At 40.5% G+C, this 15,926-nt stretch overlaps 1 protein-coding gene across 1 annotated transcript in view; it reads left to right on the forward strand.

Moving 5' to 3' along the window:
• Positions 1-826: 826 nt before the first annotated feature.
• Positions 827-15,926, forward strand: part of syt7a (synaptotagmin VIIa) — a 77,069-nt gene continuing 61,969 nt past the window's right edge. The window contains exon 1 of the mRNA XM_063875592.1: positions 827-1,003. Coding sequence (XP_063731662.1) covers positions 970-1,003 — 34 coding nt within the window. The 5' untranslated portion in view covers positions 827-969. The remainder of the gene's footprint in view (positions 1,004-15,926) is intronic.

Here is a 15,926-nt window from a genome sequence, read left to right on the forward strand (position 1 = left end):
TATCAAAGCAACACAACAAATACTCCCATTGGAGAAGCTGGAACTAGTTAGCTTTTGTCAATTTTGCCTGATAAATCACCAATCAATTATTAAAATATCTGGCACTTATTTGCAATTACAGTATAGGGCAGGTACAACAATGAAATGCTAATCAGTGATAATGAACAAGGACTACATTGCATTTTAACTGGGATTGTTTGGGAAATATTAAGAATAAATAAACAAAGACATAAGAATAAAAAAAAAATTGTTTGATTTAATGAATTGTTACTTTTTTTTCCTTATTAACAAAAAAAAATCTCACTTTAGTTTTATTGTTATTTATCTCATCATTATTTGACCCTTTGGCTACATAGTCTTTGTTACTATCATGCATATTGAATATATAATATATAACATTTCTGCATGATGAATACTAATGTTGGATGTAAGTAAAGTCTGGCATTGAGTGCAGGACTTTTGCTAGTAATTGAGTACTTTTCCACTTTTGCTTCATTAAAAAATCAGATTACTTCTTCCAGCGCTAATGAGATTCCCAATTAAGCCATGCAACTCGGGTGCAAGCTTTGTATAAATCCCATGGGTAGCTCCAACTGAGCTCCTTATTACACGCAAAGCTATAAAAACTGACACATGAACGTACCAAAATCAATAATCACACGTGGAAGCAGAGCAAAGATAGGCTACTTCTTAACAGCAGCCGCAAAAAGTCACTTTTTCCATTTTGTCCTCTGTGCCACAGTGAACCGGTGGTTGCAAGAGAGAAAAAGGGAGAGTGCGAGAGAGAGGGAGAGATAGAGGGAGAGAGAGTCTCATACGAGCCCACCTATCCGCTAGGAGGAGAGGAGAGGCTGTTGAGGAGCAACAAAACAATAAACAGCTACTACTACAAACCACATCAGCGGAGTTCACGATACAGAGGAGTACCAACAAATAATTCAGACAACGCCTCGGAGTGAAGTGACAGCCATGTATCTGAACAGGGAAGAGCACAACAGCAAAGGTAAGATCCTGTCAAGAAATGCCACTCTTTGCGGAGAGCACCCTGACAGTTTCAAGGTGTTTAATTTCTGACCCGCTGTTTCTCTTTGAGCTGCCTGGCATGAAAAGGTGGGGATGTACAGTTACACCATGTATTACTAAAAAAACAGCCTTTTCCTTTGACATGCACCGGTTGTGTTAGTGTAAAGTGTGGGCTGTCATTATGTAACATCAGTGCAGTTAATTGCCTCCTAGGAGGATGCTTATCATTTAGCCCAAATCCTGCATTTATAACAATGCACCGTGAACGATTCATTGTGAACCTGTTGTGGAAAGAGCCACTTTATCATATGCACATTTCTCCTGGTTTGCATTGCCTTGTGTTGTCATTGTTTCAGACAATTACAATACCTACTTAAGGGCAACATAACACAAGGTCAAAGCTTCTAGCTACAATGAAACCCAAGAGTATAAAGGTTATTTGTGGTGCTGTACAGCCTCCGACATCCTCCCCAAAAATGTGTACCGTAATGGATGTTATTGCTTAACGGGGAGCGATAACCGTGCAGCAGCGAGAGGGGTAAAGAGGGTACAAAGGAGGCATATTTGAGTAATCTCTCCCACGTGTTTTTGAGGCGTGATTTCTTCTCTCATCGGGTGCCCAGAAACACATTCGAGTCGTGTCTCATGCTGTTACCATGAAGCATGAATAACTCTCTGGGGCTCAGAGGTAATGCTAATTACCAGCTAAATCTTCAGGTTATGAAGGAATAACACCTGCTGCTACGGAGGACCGGGGGAGAGGAAGGGGAGGAGGGGAGTGTAAGGAGCAAAAGGCGGAGTGGGAGGAGCCATTTTTGTCATTTCCCTGTGATGTGAGATAATGTGATCTCACCACACACGGACAACATCATGATACTGTACGGGGTGATGTGTGTGAGCAGCAGCATCCGTAGGTAGGGAGAGGATAGTGGCTTTCAATGAGAGCAGCTCCTGTGTGTGTTACCAGAAATACAAATGTACCTAGTCCTTTAGAAAAAGAGGCTCCAATCAATATTTAATTTAAAGGATACAATACGTTGTGGCACTAACGTCCAGAAAAAGTTATTTAAATAGATTTTTGTCTTATTCAGTAAAAAAAAGCTAAGGAAGGTCACTTTAAACTGACCTCCACATAAGTCCCTTCACGAAAGAAATAAAGCTCCAGCACTTATGATTTAGGGGCAAAAAGGTTGTAGATTGCAACCTACCGAATACCCCTCCACTCACCACTCCCTTTCCAAGCGTGTTTAAGTTTAACCTACGTTGGCCTTCAGGTAAAACACAGCAGAATTTAGTTTGTCTGTTCTGAGTATGCAACATGAAAGAAGATCCATTCCCTATTGAGGGGCTTAATCTTATGCATAGTTCACACTACACTACTTCACCCCTGATTTTCCGGATAAAGAAAAAATCTTGAGGCCAGAGCCAAATCAGTGTCAGCTAGGTGCTTGCAAATCCACGCTCAAGTGTAATTTGTGAACTCTTTAAAAACTTGAGCTGTGCTCCTCACCAATGCACTACCAACATATTCCAGATATCTACTTTCATCTTTTCAAAAATCTGGTCGAACACTTCGGATACAATCCCTGACAGCTGCAACCCCAATCAAGACAAATATATGATCCCAGACAACGAGTCCTAATATCTGTTGATCTCCTGACATGGTAGAACAGGTTGACATTTTGGACCTTAACATTTCATTAGCCTCTGACTCTTTATTTTGTGTCATCTGGTCAACATTTAAACTGCAATGCTTTACAAAACTAATGACATAACCATCAGTCTTAGATGTCCATTATGTTTACAACACACTAAAACCTTACATTCTGAACACAAGCAGGCTAGCATTTTCATTGTGTGCATGCCAACATAACGTTTTGCTCAAAGCACCATTGAGCCTTTGAGAACAGAATCTTTATAGAGCTGCTAGCGTGGCTAGCTTTTTTTTCTTGTTGAAGGTCAAAGAGGGATTGCAAAGGAAAATGTTTGGAGCGTAACAGACTGTATGATGTACGGGACTTCACAATCCAGAAGGTCATGTTGGGTAGAAGTAGGTGTTAGGTGAGGTACGAGTAAGCATTGAGATGTTGAGAGTTAATGTAGCTTAAAGTGGCCATAGAATGCATCTAGCTGGTATTTTAAATTGTTCTCTGATGTCTACAAAGAAGGTATAACTTTGGTTGATCCAAAAAATGTCTAGATGCGGTTTTACTGGCCCATTTAAAACCCTATGATTTGGTCCTAGAATGAAAAAAGCTGAATTGCCTTATTTGGGGGCTCATTTAAATAATTATGACAAGCTCTGCTCTGATTAGCTGGTTTACAAGGAGCAATCCATGGCTGACTGAGAACCATGGAGGCTATTGGCATCCATCCTTACATGTTTGAGCCTTTATCGGAGGAGGAAACCGAGGAATTTGAAGAACAGCTTGTTGGTCGGAGATTGGAGAGCAACATTACGGAGTGGTAAGTGTTAGCATTAGTGTTTCCAGTAGCTGATGTATGCAAATGTTGGGGCTGGACTACCATGTGTGACGTAACACACAGGGATTGTTGTAATTCGCCCGTTTTACCGCTGTGATATGCATATTCATGATTTGCACGTGAAGGAGGAAACAATGGTGTTTGAGGTTCAGGGTATGTCAGTTGAATGTACCCAACTCTCCTTATTCAAATATGTCAAGGTAAATACAGTTTTCCATTCTATGGCACCTTTAAACCTGTTGTTAGACTTGGTTATTTGGCCCAAGCTGGGACAAACGGCTGTTTCCATGGATTAATGGACTGCAAATAGAGCAGTAAAGTTATGAGTTGACTGACTATTAATGTGTTGGGGGTTTTCTTTTTAGAAGGGAGCTCAATACCTCATTGGCACGCTTTTAATTGATTTATGTGAGTGGGTGTTCCTTTCCGCCGGGTGTTTCCCTCACCACACGGATGTGGCCTTTAAATTCAGACCGCATCTCAAGGTGGAGTGGCAGGGAGAGGGAGAAAAGGTCTATGAGGGATATATCGATTATGGTCTCAGAGGATTAAAGGGGGTTGAGGACAAACAGGTTGATCATGTGTGAGCCTGACAATCACACAACTGCCGGCTACTGTCAACTGAACATCGGAACCACGACTGGATATGTGCTCCAATCAATACTTAACTTAAAAATAAAGTAAATTGTGGAAAATACATAGTGAATGCTGGGCTTACTATTCTCTCTTAGGCTGACAGTTAAATGGCTCTTTATTTATACCCACTGGAAAACATTCATTGGTTATTTAGACTACTTGCTGATGTTCAAAATGCAGCATGTGGGCTCCTTAAGGGTTTGATTGTAGGTCATTAACAGACAACCTGGGGATGTGCAAACCTAACAGCCCACATAGAGGCAACTTTTTTTTTAACACCGTGAGAATAATATTTAAAAAACGTATTTGATTGTTTTAAAGGAGGGTCACGTATTATAACAGTACAGAAACAAAAATGACAGAGAGCAAATTTCTGAATGAGATTGGCGAAGCAGTCATCACTTTACTGTTGCTTTTGAGAAAAAGTGGAATTTCCTTTTGGAACTAATCGTTTCAGGAAAAAGGCAAATCAACAGTAGTATGAAACTGCTAAAGATATTCTGTAGAACCAATGACTATTTAAAGACAAAGAAATTAAAAGCCCATTCAACAGTTTACAGATATTTATTGATGTGTGTACAGTAAATGAGCTTAGGTTTGGTAAACATCTTTGTTGGCTGAAGGTACAGTAATGGTTATTTTTATTATTAATTAATCCAACAAACTACTATAACCTTTGAGTAAAATATAGAATAGTTATTTATCTAAAATGCTAGAAAACTGTTAAACATTCCCATTTAAATTCCTTGAGTCCAAGGTGAATATTTTTTTCTTCTGACCAACCTTCAAAAGCCCAAATCCACAGTCATATTGGACAATGAAACGCAGCAAATCCTCATATTTGATAAACAGCAAATAGTTGGCAGTTTTCGCTTGAAAACTGATTGAACCAATGTATGGTGGACTCTGCCTCTATGTGTGTTAATTGGTGAATGCCAGGCTTTGATGGGTCCCAAAGACTGTATAAATGTATTTAAGCCAGAACCTGAAGGGTTTATCTCAAACTGAAATGCAGTGCAGTTTGATCTTGTCAAACGGCAGGGGACAAGTAAATGAAGAGCTTTCCAACTCCATCTATTGATGACTGTTTTGATGAACTGACTGTAGTAGATTTGTTGGACAGGAGCTGATGCCGATCGATTAGATTCTAGGACGAATGGTGCAGGTACAGGTTAGGGTGGGTAGATGTGTGGTGGACTGTCTTCATGTATTATGCATGTAATCACCCTGATCTTTATAACTGACAACAAGAGCTGGATCAGTAGTTCAGCTTTATGACCTCTCATGGTGGAGCAATATCACCTAAGAACATTTTACCCTGCTGTGTATGCAAAGTCCAGATCTGTCCAGTACAGTGCTGAATAGTCCAGTCAAAATAGAAATTAAGAGATCTGTGTAGAGCTTCACTTGTTTGCCTTGAAGCAAAAAGTATTTTCTTTCTCTGTGTGGACATTTTGTTTCCCCCTCCTTTTTGTAGTGCTAAGTCATGAGACAGAGTTAGTGCATCAGGGACAAATTGCCCTCAATTTATTTGATGTGTGGTCCTGTACTCTGTCTGGCACCCCACACTACCTACCACTTGAATATGATTTATTGTCATACGCCAGGTTCCCTATTGATTGGCTAGCTGCTGGCCTTGCATTTGGTCCTGAGTCTAAATTTCCTGCCAGGGGTAAACAATCTTACTGACACAATTTTGGCATGCAACTTCAAAAAGAAGCATCCTTAGGTGGACTTTGTTTTGGCATTTTCTTTAGCTATGCAACCCTAATTAATTAAAAAAGATGTTATGGACATTTTCCTTTGTTCCAGGACTGACTGACCTAATTGCTCTTTTTTAAAGGCATGCTAGTGGCTCTAGAGATGGCAATATTGGTCACTCCACTACTTTGGTCCAGAATTAATTATCTCCGTAACTATTGGAGGCAATGCCATGACATTTTGTACAGAAAGTCATAGTCCCTATAGGTTGAATTGTTTTACAGATTCTAGGATGGGTAGCAAAAAAACAATAGACCTTAATAGAACTGCCTCAGAGCATTTAACATAAAACTTTCAGAAACATGGTGAGTGCAACTCTGTCGAAGAGACTCTGCCTTCTCCTCCCAACTGCAGGATTATATAACCATGCTGGTCAGCCTATAGTTAAATTCAGGCAAGAGAAGACATTGCTCTTCTTAAAAATAGGTGGTATGGATGAAGTGGCTCCTGCGAACACCCCTCTGGTTTTAGTAGAATGGCACAGTCCAATCACCTAGGCCTATCTCCTTTTAACAGGTGTAATTTAGCAGTTCAGCCTTTTGCCAGGAGGAGGTGAGCTTCGAGACACTGAGCAGGTTAGCACTTTACATTTAGCAATTTACAAAATGAAATAGGGTGGGTGAATTCTGCGTTGTAAAAATTAGGTGTATTAAAAAGTGTATGGGTTTAAATGTTAAACATAACTTTAAAGCACCTGGTTGATTATATGGCCTGTAGTTTACAGCCTTCACAGGTAATGTAGTATGTAATACTTATATTTATGACAAAATACACTCAAAACTAATTACATTTATGGATTTGTTTACTGCATATTGGCACATGTTAGCATGCTTATATGCTGAACTGAAGTTGTGAACATGGAAAACATTGTACATGCTCAACATTAGCATGTTAGCATTGGCAGTGGGAGCATGTCAGCATGCTGATGAGGCTCCACTGTGCAGCCTCACAGAGTTTCTAGCATGGCTATTGACTCTAGTTGAAAATACACCATACAATTTGGATTTTATTAGTCCTCCTTAAATGGCAGGCAGCAGTAACCTCTTGCATACAATTTTTAAAGGTGTGGTTGGTGCCTTTGTATAGGTTTGATTTACCACTTACAGCTTAATGAAAATGCCTACATTATGCCCGTGGTTTGGCAGTTCTTTGGATACTAGTTTGGGGGTGAATGACAATTCCCTGTAAGCATCAAAGCATTTTAACTGCCAAGGAAATGAAATGTGGAAGTGAGTCTCTAACATAGTGTGAAGTATAAGTGTCAGCAGTAGACTGGGAGTTCGCAGTCTCTTTGTTATTATTGCCCTGTAGAAATTGATGATGTCCGTCTACTCTCATGGCTGTTTTACTAATGCAGGATTGGAAATTATTTGTGGGTAATGCTGGGGCCGTCTTGTAATGTCAATGCCTCTTTGAGTAAAAATGAATAAAGAAAATAACAAAGAAGTGGCTGATACTGGGGGGGAAAGGGTGTTGCTTTGTGCTGCATACAGCAAATCAATATTTCTATGATCAAACTAAAAGGGAAGATTTTACGGAGATTTTTTATAATGCCCTTTATTTTTTGTAAAGCATAATGCTGCAAGCTATTCTCTGATCCTCATAGCTGCTATATTTATATCAATGTAGAGTTATTTTTAATGTCATATTTTACAGCAAATCTTAATCAAATGCGTTGGATTCAATCTGTTAGCATCAGAATGGTGAACAAAATCACAGCGAGACCTTTAGATATGTAAGGTAGGCTACATTACAGCGTAATTGTAGCGCTTGCTTAAACAGCCTGTTTGACATTTAATAGATGACTCCGTCACTTGAACTTAAGTTATTTAGCTTCTGAATGGATAGTCAAATAGTTAATAGCTCCAATTTATTATACAGATGTATGTTGTGAGCTAAGCCTTTGGGAAAATCTCAAGGATCACTGGAGTCAGAGGAACAGGCTACAATGCAGCGATGGAGGCAATTAGATGCTTTTGTAGGAGCACCTGCAATGAAACACGGATTTGGACCTGTTGTTCCACTGAGAGCTCATCATCCTCCTGATGAAACAGGAAGATATATCCGTTGATTAGAGCAAAGCCTAATCACACTTTGAATGATCATGCAATATGCGCTGCAGAGAAATGACAGTTGTAAAGCATAGAAGAGGGAAATTTAGTTTTTGTTTTATTGATTACCCTGCAGAATAGCTTAAATGCAGCGTGGATAGCTGGAAGTTAGTGTTATGTAATGCTGGATACCAGTTTTTATTCGATAACACTTATTTGACCTCATAAATAAATGAATGATGGAACACTTTTGAAAAATACAGTATCAGAAAAAAGACAGGATGCATATGAGTGACTTGTTGATAGTTATTGTTATGCTGGACTCTCGCTCAGCTGACCGGATTGCGGAGGAGGAGGGGGAGTTCTTTTACTTCTCCTTTCTCTGCCATGTTCTGTCCCTTTCTCCTCTGAAAAGGACAGCACTGGTTAACATCAGCCGTTCGAGGGAAGAGTGATGGAAAGCAAGAGGTAGAGAGGCAGACAATAGAGTGGAGGCGAGTGTGAAAAGATGGGAGAGAGAAAGGGAGACAGAGGGAGAGAGAAGCAGAGAACAGGCCCCGGAGTGCTAGCCAGTCAAGGTCACACAGAGGAGAGGAGGGCCTGCATGTGTGTGTGTGTGTTGAGGGGAAAACAGTGGGGATGGGAGGCCTACATAGTAAAGAATGAAGGGTTGATGACAGCGGATTGGTTTAGTCTGGGATCGGGATTTATGGGGGAGAGAAGAAGAGAGGAAGCAGAGGAGGGAAAGAGAAACATGAAAAATGCTTGTAATAAGTCGTCATAACACTCTTTTAATACTTAAAAGTCTCTTCAACCCTCTATTTATGTCAGGAATGGCTTAATACATTTTAACATAGTTGAACCAGAGGCAGTTGTAGTGTCAAATGTATGAATATGTGCCTGAACATTTCTATGTATGCATTCTGTTTTGTTGGTCAATGTTGTTTTTTTCTCTTATCCTCTCTGTTGCCCCCCTCCCCCACTCACCACTTGATGACCCTTGCTGTCTTGTTGCAGTTACCACTTTTAAAAGACGCCACAATGCATTTTGTTGAGTGCAATAGCTCTGCAGGTACACCTTACCACCTTCCTGTCCTCTGAAAGCAACAGCAAGAGGAGTAAACCGTTAATCCTTTCCAGAGAACTTGCTCTAGTTTTGGGTAGTGTTGGAGAAAGGGAGGCTATTGCATAATGGATAGCCCGGTGCTTGTCATCTTAGGATCAAGTGTTTTAAAACGGGATTGTGGTTTGCTGAGAACATTCTTTATTCGGTTATCCTAGCAGGATGCATGGAGTCACTTGGAAACATGATCACTGCTGTCTCTTCAAACATATTAGCCCTGTTTGCATCTCACACCCAGGAGAGATTATGTGTGTGAGCAGTTGCCATAGTGTTTTGGAGCACCAAGGTGCTGATGTGAAAGATCTCATCTGGCATGGGGGCTCTGTGACATAATCTCTCCGGAGCAATGTGTGGAGTCATGATAACACATGAGGGCTTTTCTTGCAGGTCAAGAGTTCACCCTGCGGGTGGTCTCTTGAGGTCACACTCAGCTCTTACGGTCATTGTTTCTCATAGTCTCTGTCTTAGAGGGATCGTGTGGATAGTTTGAAGTGGGTTGCATGAGTACCTTGTAAATACTGTTGGGTACCCCAAACATTTTGAGAAACAGACAGAAGTACTGGCACAGGGGTAAAGCTGTAGATTGCATAATGTTAAAGTGTAATTTATATTAAGAATATTTTGATAGCTTGTTTTATTGTGGGATTTTGACCTACCAAAATAACCATTCAAAACTCTAACATACCTTTTGAAGCAGTGGTCGGCCAGCAACTTCTGGACCAGGGTAATATTTCTGTTATTTTTAGAATGGAGTCTAGTGGCTTTGAAGAGAGCATAGATAACTGCTGCAGTTGCTCATTGGAAGGAGCTGTCTGACATGAAGGTAAAGCAATGAAAACACTGTGTGTGATACTGGGTGGTAACTCCTGTCTGTCTCCTGTCTTCAAACTGTAGGTAATACTCTGACTATGGATAAGTACCTTGTACAACCCCAGCAAAAAAGGAACCCGAACTTTCCCTTTGTTGTGTTCGTGCTCCATATTTAATTTAACTAACATATATATTTAACTTTATTTCATTTAACGTTCTTTTTAAATGTAAATTTTCCTCTGAAAAATGCATTCACCACCACTAATCCTCACATTAAACCCCCAGTGGTCACCTAATCACATTCAGTTGAAGACTCCCAGCAAATTCTTGGAGAATTATCTTGTTTACGGGCATCATTACTATTTTCCAAGAAGTAATTACAATTTTCACACCATGAGTTTACATAGATGAAGAGTAATAGCTTCTGTAATAATTGGTTCAAAGCATTTTGACAGCTATAGAATGAAATTATACTCATCTCAAACAGACCCTGCGGACCTGAAGTGTATGCGTCTGTGCAAATGTTTTATTATATCGGACAGCTGATTGAATAGAGACGGATAGAAAACCAGGGGAGAAAGACGTGCAGGGGTATGATGTGCAGCAAAAGTCCCCAGCTGGAAGCATACCAGGGGCGTTACTGATATATTGTACAGTATCTTGATATCCATCATCCATCCACAAGGGCATCACGACCCTTTGCTTGTATTGAAACAAAACTGCCCCAAGTCATTAACGTGATGCGCTTTAGGTGCCAGAATGCTCTATCAGAACTGACGTATAGCTTCTGATCACCCCACTCCCTTACAATGTTCCCTTTTATGTTATTTATATACAGTATATATCTATAAATATAGATATTCTTTTTTTTAAGTATAGGGCTGTTGACCTATCCATGATGCAAACATTATACTGATGGAAATACATGCCACTCCAAACAGTAAAAGATAAATAATCCTCTCATTGAAGTCATAAAGACAACCCAATTTAGAAACCTTTAGCAAAAAAGTTATTATTTGAATACTATCAAAATATCTTTGTTTTCAGTTTTAAATGGAGGTTTTTAGAAATAACACCAATAATTTGGTCACCAAAGATCTTCTGTATTCTGAACGATATATTTTGGAGTTGTCCAGCTAGTACTATTAAAGGAGATCAGTGACTCAAAACAGGCATTATAAATAGCTAGCACGATATCCAAACTCAAGTAGTGACTGACATTAAATCTTGTAGAAATAAAGGGAAACCTTATGAGAATGTGTCACAAGGTCTCAGAAGATAAGGGAGGGCTTTAAGCAAGGTGTTGCAGAAGTAGATTTAGATAGGAGTATGCGTAGTTAGGTGAAAAGCTAAACAAGTGATTATTTTTACTTCATGTTTTTTAAGGAGATGCACCACACTGTTTGCTTGAGTACATCATGTTCCTTGAGTTTGTGTATGTGTGTTCAGCAGCACTGTCTCTTGGTATTTAGCAAAAAAGTGTGTGATTTTGTATGAGCCACCCTGTATCTGGCAAGGTAGTCAGACTGACAGATTGGGCTGTATGAGTGCCATCTCCTCAGCTTGGCTGCCTGAGCGTTTCTCCCTCGTTCCTCGTTCCTCCTTCCTTCCTCATCTCCCTATTGCCCTGCTTCAGTGGTGACCAGCAGGGCAAGGCATATTTTTCCTTCATTTGACTTATCTAGCTAGCTGTAGGTAGGCCCTCTCCCTGGATTAAGCCCACTCACTGTTCCATAACTGTGGCTACAGTACCTGATGGATCAGCCGTCTGTCTCCCTGCGCTTGAGCCAGGGAGAGAGCTTGTTACGGGGTGAGGTTAAAGTGCCAGCGAGCACTTGCCGTGTCCCTGCATCACTCCCCTTCATTAGAGCTGTTCTCACTTTGTGGCTGCATCAGGAATGGTTGGTAAAAACTTACAGATACCAGCCAGTAGATGAAGAAAAAGGGAGCGGTTGTTCCGTAAGGGCTGGTTCATGAAAAGATTTCAACACAGGGCTTAATGTGTTTGTGTGTGTGGTGAGAGTCCACAGAAACTCTTTTTGAAGCCATGCCTCTACTTAAACCTGCAGTGATTAATATGGAAAGATTTGTAGCACTCAGTAAGTCTTAATTTTGATCTTTTTTAAATTTGGTACTCTTAATATTGAAATTGACAAAATTACACATTTGTTTGCTTCACATCTGCTTTAATTGTTTCTAATAATTTGGGAAGATAAGGCCTTTTAAGTGTCTTTTGTGCTTTTGGTGTCCCTCTAGAGCGTTTAGTAGAGAACCGGATGGAGATAGTATGAGAGGGAGGAGGAGGAGCAGGAGGAGGAGCAGGCAGAACAGGGAGTACTGGGAGTAATGAGCCCTGGCAGGAGGGACAGATGATGTGGGAAAAACTGACAATGACAAAACAAATATACAGTCCCAACTCGAATATGAGTTCATGTGACTGATTGGAGAAATGGGAAACTATAGGAGGGAGGAGTTTTTTTTAGTGGGGATTCATCAGCTTTAGTTTAGGTAAGAAAAGCAATTACCTACCCCAATAAAAGTGTAACTTGGTACCTGTTTTGAACAGAAAAAGATGAATTTAGTGATACCAGCAGCTGGGAGATTGTTGTTATTGTTCTCTCTCCAACTACTCCATCTCCCAAAATGATCTGGATTACTGTTTTGGTCGCTCCTCTGGATTCCCTACCAGTCATCTAACTTTTTGCGGATGCAGGCTTATCATCCCATGTTTGCCTTGGCAGCGGTGTGAATTGATGCAGCTGGAGAGCACAATGAATTGGATGCAAGCAATTGTGCATGCATGGGAGTGAGCCGAGAGATCAGCCCCAGACCCAGAGAGCTGAGACACACCAGATTGGGCTGGCTCGGCCAAGCAGTACATTTCTGATTGGTCTGGGCCTCAAAGCTGAAATGTGCCTATTGTGCCACTGGTCCGCAATCTGATATGATGTAGAAATATTGCTCCCTGTTTTTCCCACAGCAGGGCTTTTCAACATTCACAGATCATTTTTCATGTAGGCAACATTCATTGATTAATTCTTTGCGCCCTGAGACCTTTTCTCCGTCATTATGGCTCTCATGCTTGGGTGGGGCCATTGATAGCCTTAATGAATCATAAAAGGGGCAAAATTATGCACTCCAATAGTCTTGACATTGGGTGATAATTTCAATATTTGTCACACACTTTTCGAGTCTATTTGCCTGCTGAGTTGGTACACGCTCAAATGCTCACAGACACGCTTTTGCACAAGTAAACACACAAATCTTGACTTTCCAGTCCCATGGTGTTCCAGGATATTTGGGTATAGGGAGCGTCCTGCTGCAAAGCCCGGGAAAACAAACATGCGGCTCAAACACAGAGCTCCCAGAATGCACTGATTCAGCTCAGCTCACTCACCACTAAAATAAGCATGTTGATTACATAATCGAAACAAGAAGCCTGAATGCCACACACACTATCAAATAATTGTCATGCTATCATGCAGAGTGCTGACTCTACACCGCATCCTGCCTGTGGCGATGCTCATTCTGGATGGTAATGTTTGTGAGCCGCTATATGAGACTGATTGTGCTAAATGATGTTTTCTTATATGCGATTATCCACTTGATGATGACAATGTATTGTTTGCCCACCGGTGACGGTCAGCACTCTCTTAACGAGATGATGGAGGTCTTCACTTGTTAATTGAGCTATCATAGAGAGGGCTAATGCTTGCATAGGACGTCATAGTATCTGCTTTCACACCATCTTTCCCTCGGGAACCTCAGTTCCTCCCTTGTCTGTGAGTCCATTGCCCTCTAAAACACACTGCTTAATTACAGAGCAACAGAGGGAGGAGGTGAGGGCAAAGTGGGAGAAATGAGCAAAAGCCACAAATACGCAGGAGGAGGCGTTGAGCTCGTAGCTAGATGAGGTAAAATGTTTGCACGAGAACAGCTGTGAGAAACTGATGCTGATTAGAGAGAATGTTCATAATTAGGATTGTTTTAGCATTGCTTACCAGTAATATTTGATGATGGCTGCACTGAGCTGCCCCACTGAACAGCTTCTGTCTCTGACGCAAACTCAGAATGACTGCACATCAGACATGGCTGAGGATTGACAGGCATGTGGCTCACAGCTTCTTCCGACAGTCTTCCTCCATCTTAAAGCGCCTGACAAACCTCATTAAGTAAGGTTCACGCAGGCTCTATTGACATGAGACATACCATCATGTATAAAGCATGAGTCGCCCAAGGTTATATAGTCCAGCCTATACATGGATCCATAGCGCTGTGTGCTTTATAAGCTTTAACCTAAACTGCAAACACGTGATCATGTGTGTTGTATACTGCCAGTCCCTCGTGTTGTGTAACATATATGTGTGTGACGGGTAAAAAATGATGTGCCCTTTTTTTTAATAACAGTGGGAATATTATCATTCAGTGCAGACAGATTTTTCTCTCGCTTCTGTTTCAGTCGATCTCCCAGAGCCACGTTCACACCCTCTCCTGCGCTCGTCTGAAATATTAATAAAACGTAATAGGCTATTTATGTTAAATATATAATTCTGCGTCTGTCATATCTGCATCTCATAAATGGCCAGTCTGTAGCACTCACAATTACCTTTGACATTTAAAAATATTTGCAGGACTGTGTGAGAACGAGGGTGGTTGGGAGAGGAGGGGGGTGTGCAGTAGAATCGCTTTGGGAAGTTCACTGTAAAAAGCATCTTTTCTCCTATTAGCTGCTCCAATTTTCTCTTCTTCTTGAACTAAACGCAGTGCTTTGAGCTTGTTCTCCCTCTGTTTACTACCCACTGTTTGCGGCACTTTATGTAATGTGCATCAGACAGATTTGACAGGCTGGATGTGGATGATAAAATACCTCCTTTAGAGTAAAACTGTATCTCAGAGATCACACGTCCAGGTACTATTTTTAGGAAGATGAGGAAACAATAGAAATTTAGAGAGTGCAAGGAAGAGCCTGGTTCATGACACCACATGTATTTGCAATTACAAAGTAGGGTTGTGGCAACATACCGACATTGATGGTAACTGTGACGTGAAGAATCTTCTGTCAATATCATGTAAATAATACACATTCGTTAATATTGTGTAAATAATCTAGCAACTCCTAAATGGTTTCAATTTTGTTCTTTTTTTGCTTTGTCGCTCTCTCTGAAGGGTCCCAGACACAAAGTTGTGTGTCTAGTGTAGTAATTATCCCAACAATAAATAAAACACGCAACAAACAACTTTAAATAAGTATTTGACTGATATTATATTTATTTTTCAAAAGTAATCAGATAACATGTTCACGACGATTGTGTGTTGAAAATCCGTTATCATGACAGGTATATAATCAAGATTCATATTTAATTACATGGTTTTCATTTGAACTTAAATTGGTAATATTCCAGTAGAGAAACAATTTATCCTGAAAGGTATGAAGAACACAAATCCAAACATGCTTGTCAAACATGTTTGTTGCTCGTTTGATGCTTGGGTTTTCAGAATAGCCTCTTATGAGCGTTAATGTGTCTTGTGTGGTGGTTATATTGGAGCGTATGATCATCTCTATAGTGCTGACCTGAGGTTATTACTGTGTGCGCTGATGGGGAAGGAACATCCGCTGCATGCAGCCATTGTCGTGCTGTTTTATTGGTTGAGGCGGTGCTGCTGGACGTTAAGTTGTAATATTTGGCCTGTTTGTGCACTTGATGCTCCACCTGTTGAACGCCGTGACCTGCTTATCGGATTGAGCCACATGTTGAGCCAACTGGCTAGTTTTCATTTACAGATGTTGCATTATGCTTTGTTATTTTAATCCACAACATATTAAGCCTGGCAACTAGACTGTAAGCTACTGCAATAAGGTTCATTTTAAAGTTGTACACTGTTTGCCTGTAACAGTTTCATGTAGGCATGGGAAATGGGAACATTTCATGTCATAATGAATCTGGCTGAACTGTCTAATCATGATTGATAATGGTCAAAGTAGGCTCAAAACTCTTAAAATTGCACTAAAACATTCTGTAATTACTGTAAAAACAAAT

Source organism: Eleginops maclovinus, chromosome 2 (genome assembly GCF_036324505.1).
Source record: "Eleginops maclovinus isolate JMC-PN-2008 ecotype Puerto Natales chromosome 2, JC_Emac_rtc_rv5, whole genome shotgun sequence".
Taxonomy (NCBI): domain Eukaryota; kingdom Metazoa; phylum Chordata; class Actinopteri; order Perciformes; family Eleginopidae; genus Eleginops; species Eleginops maclovinus.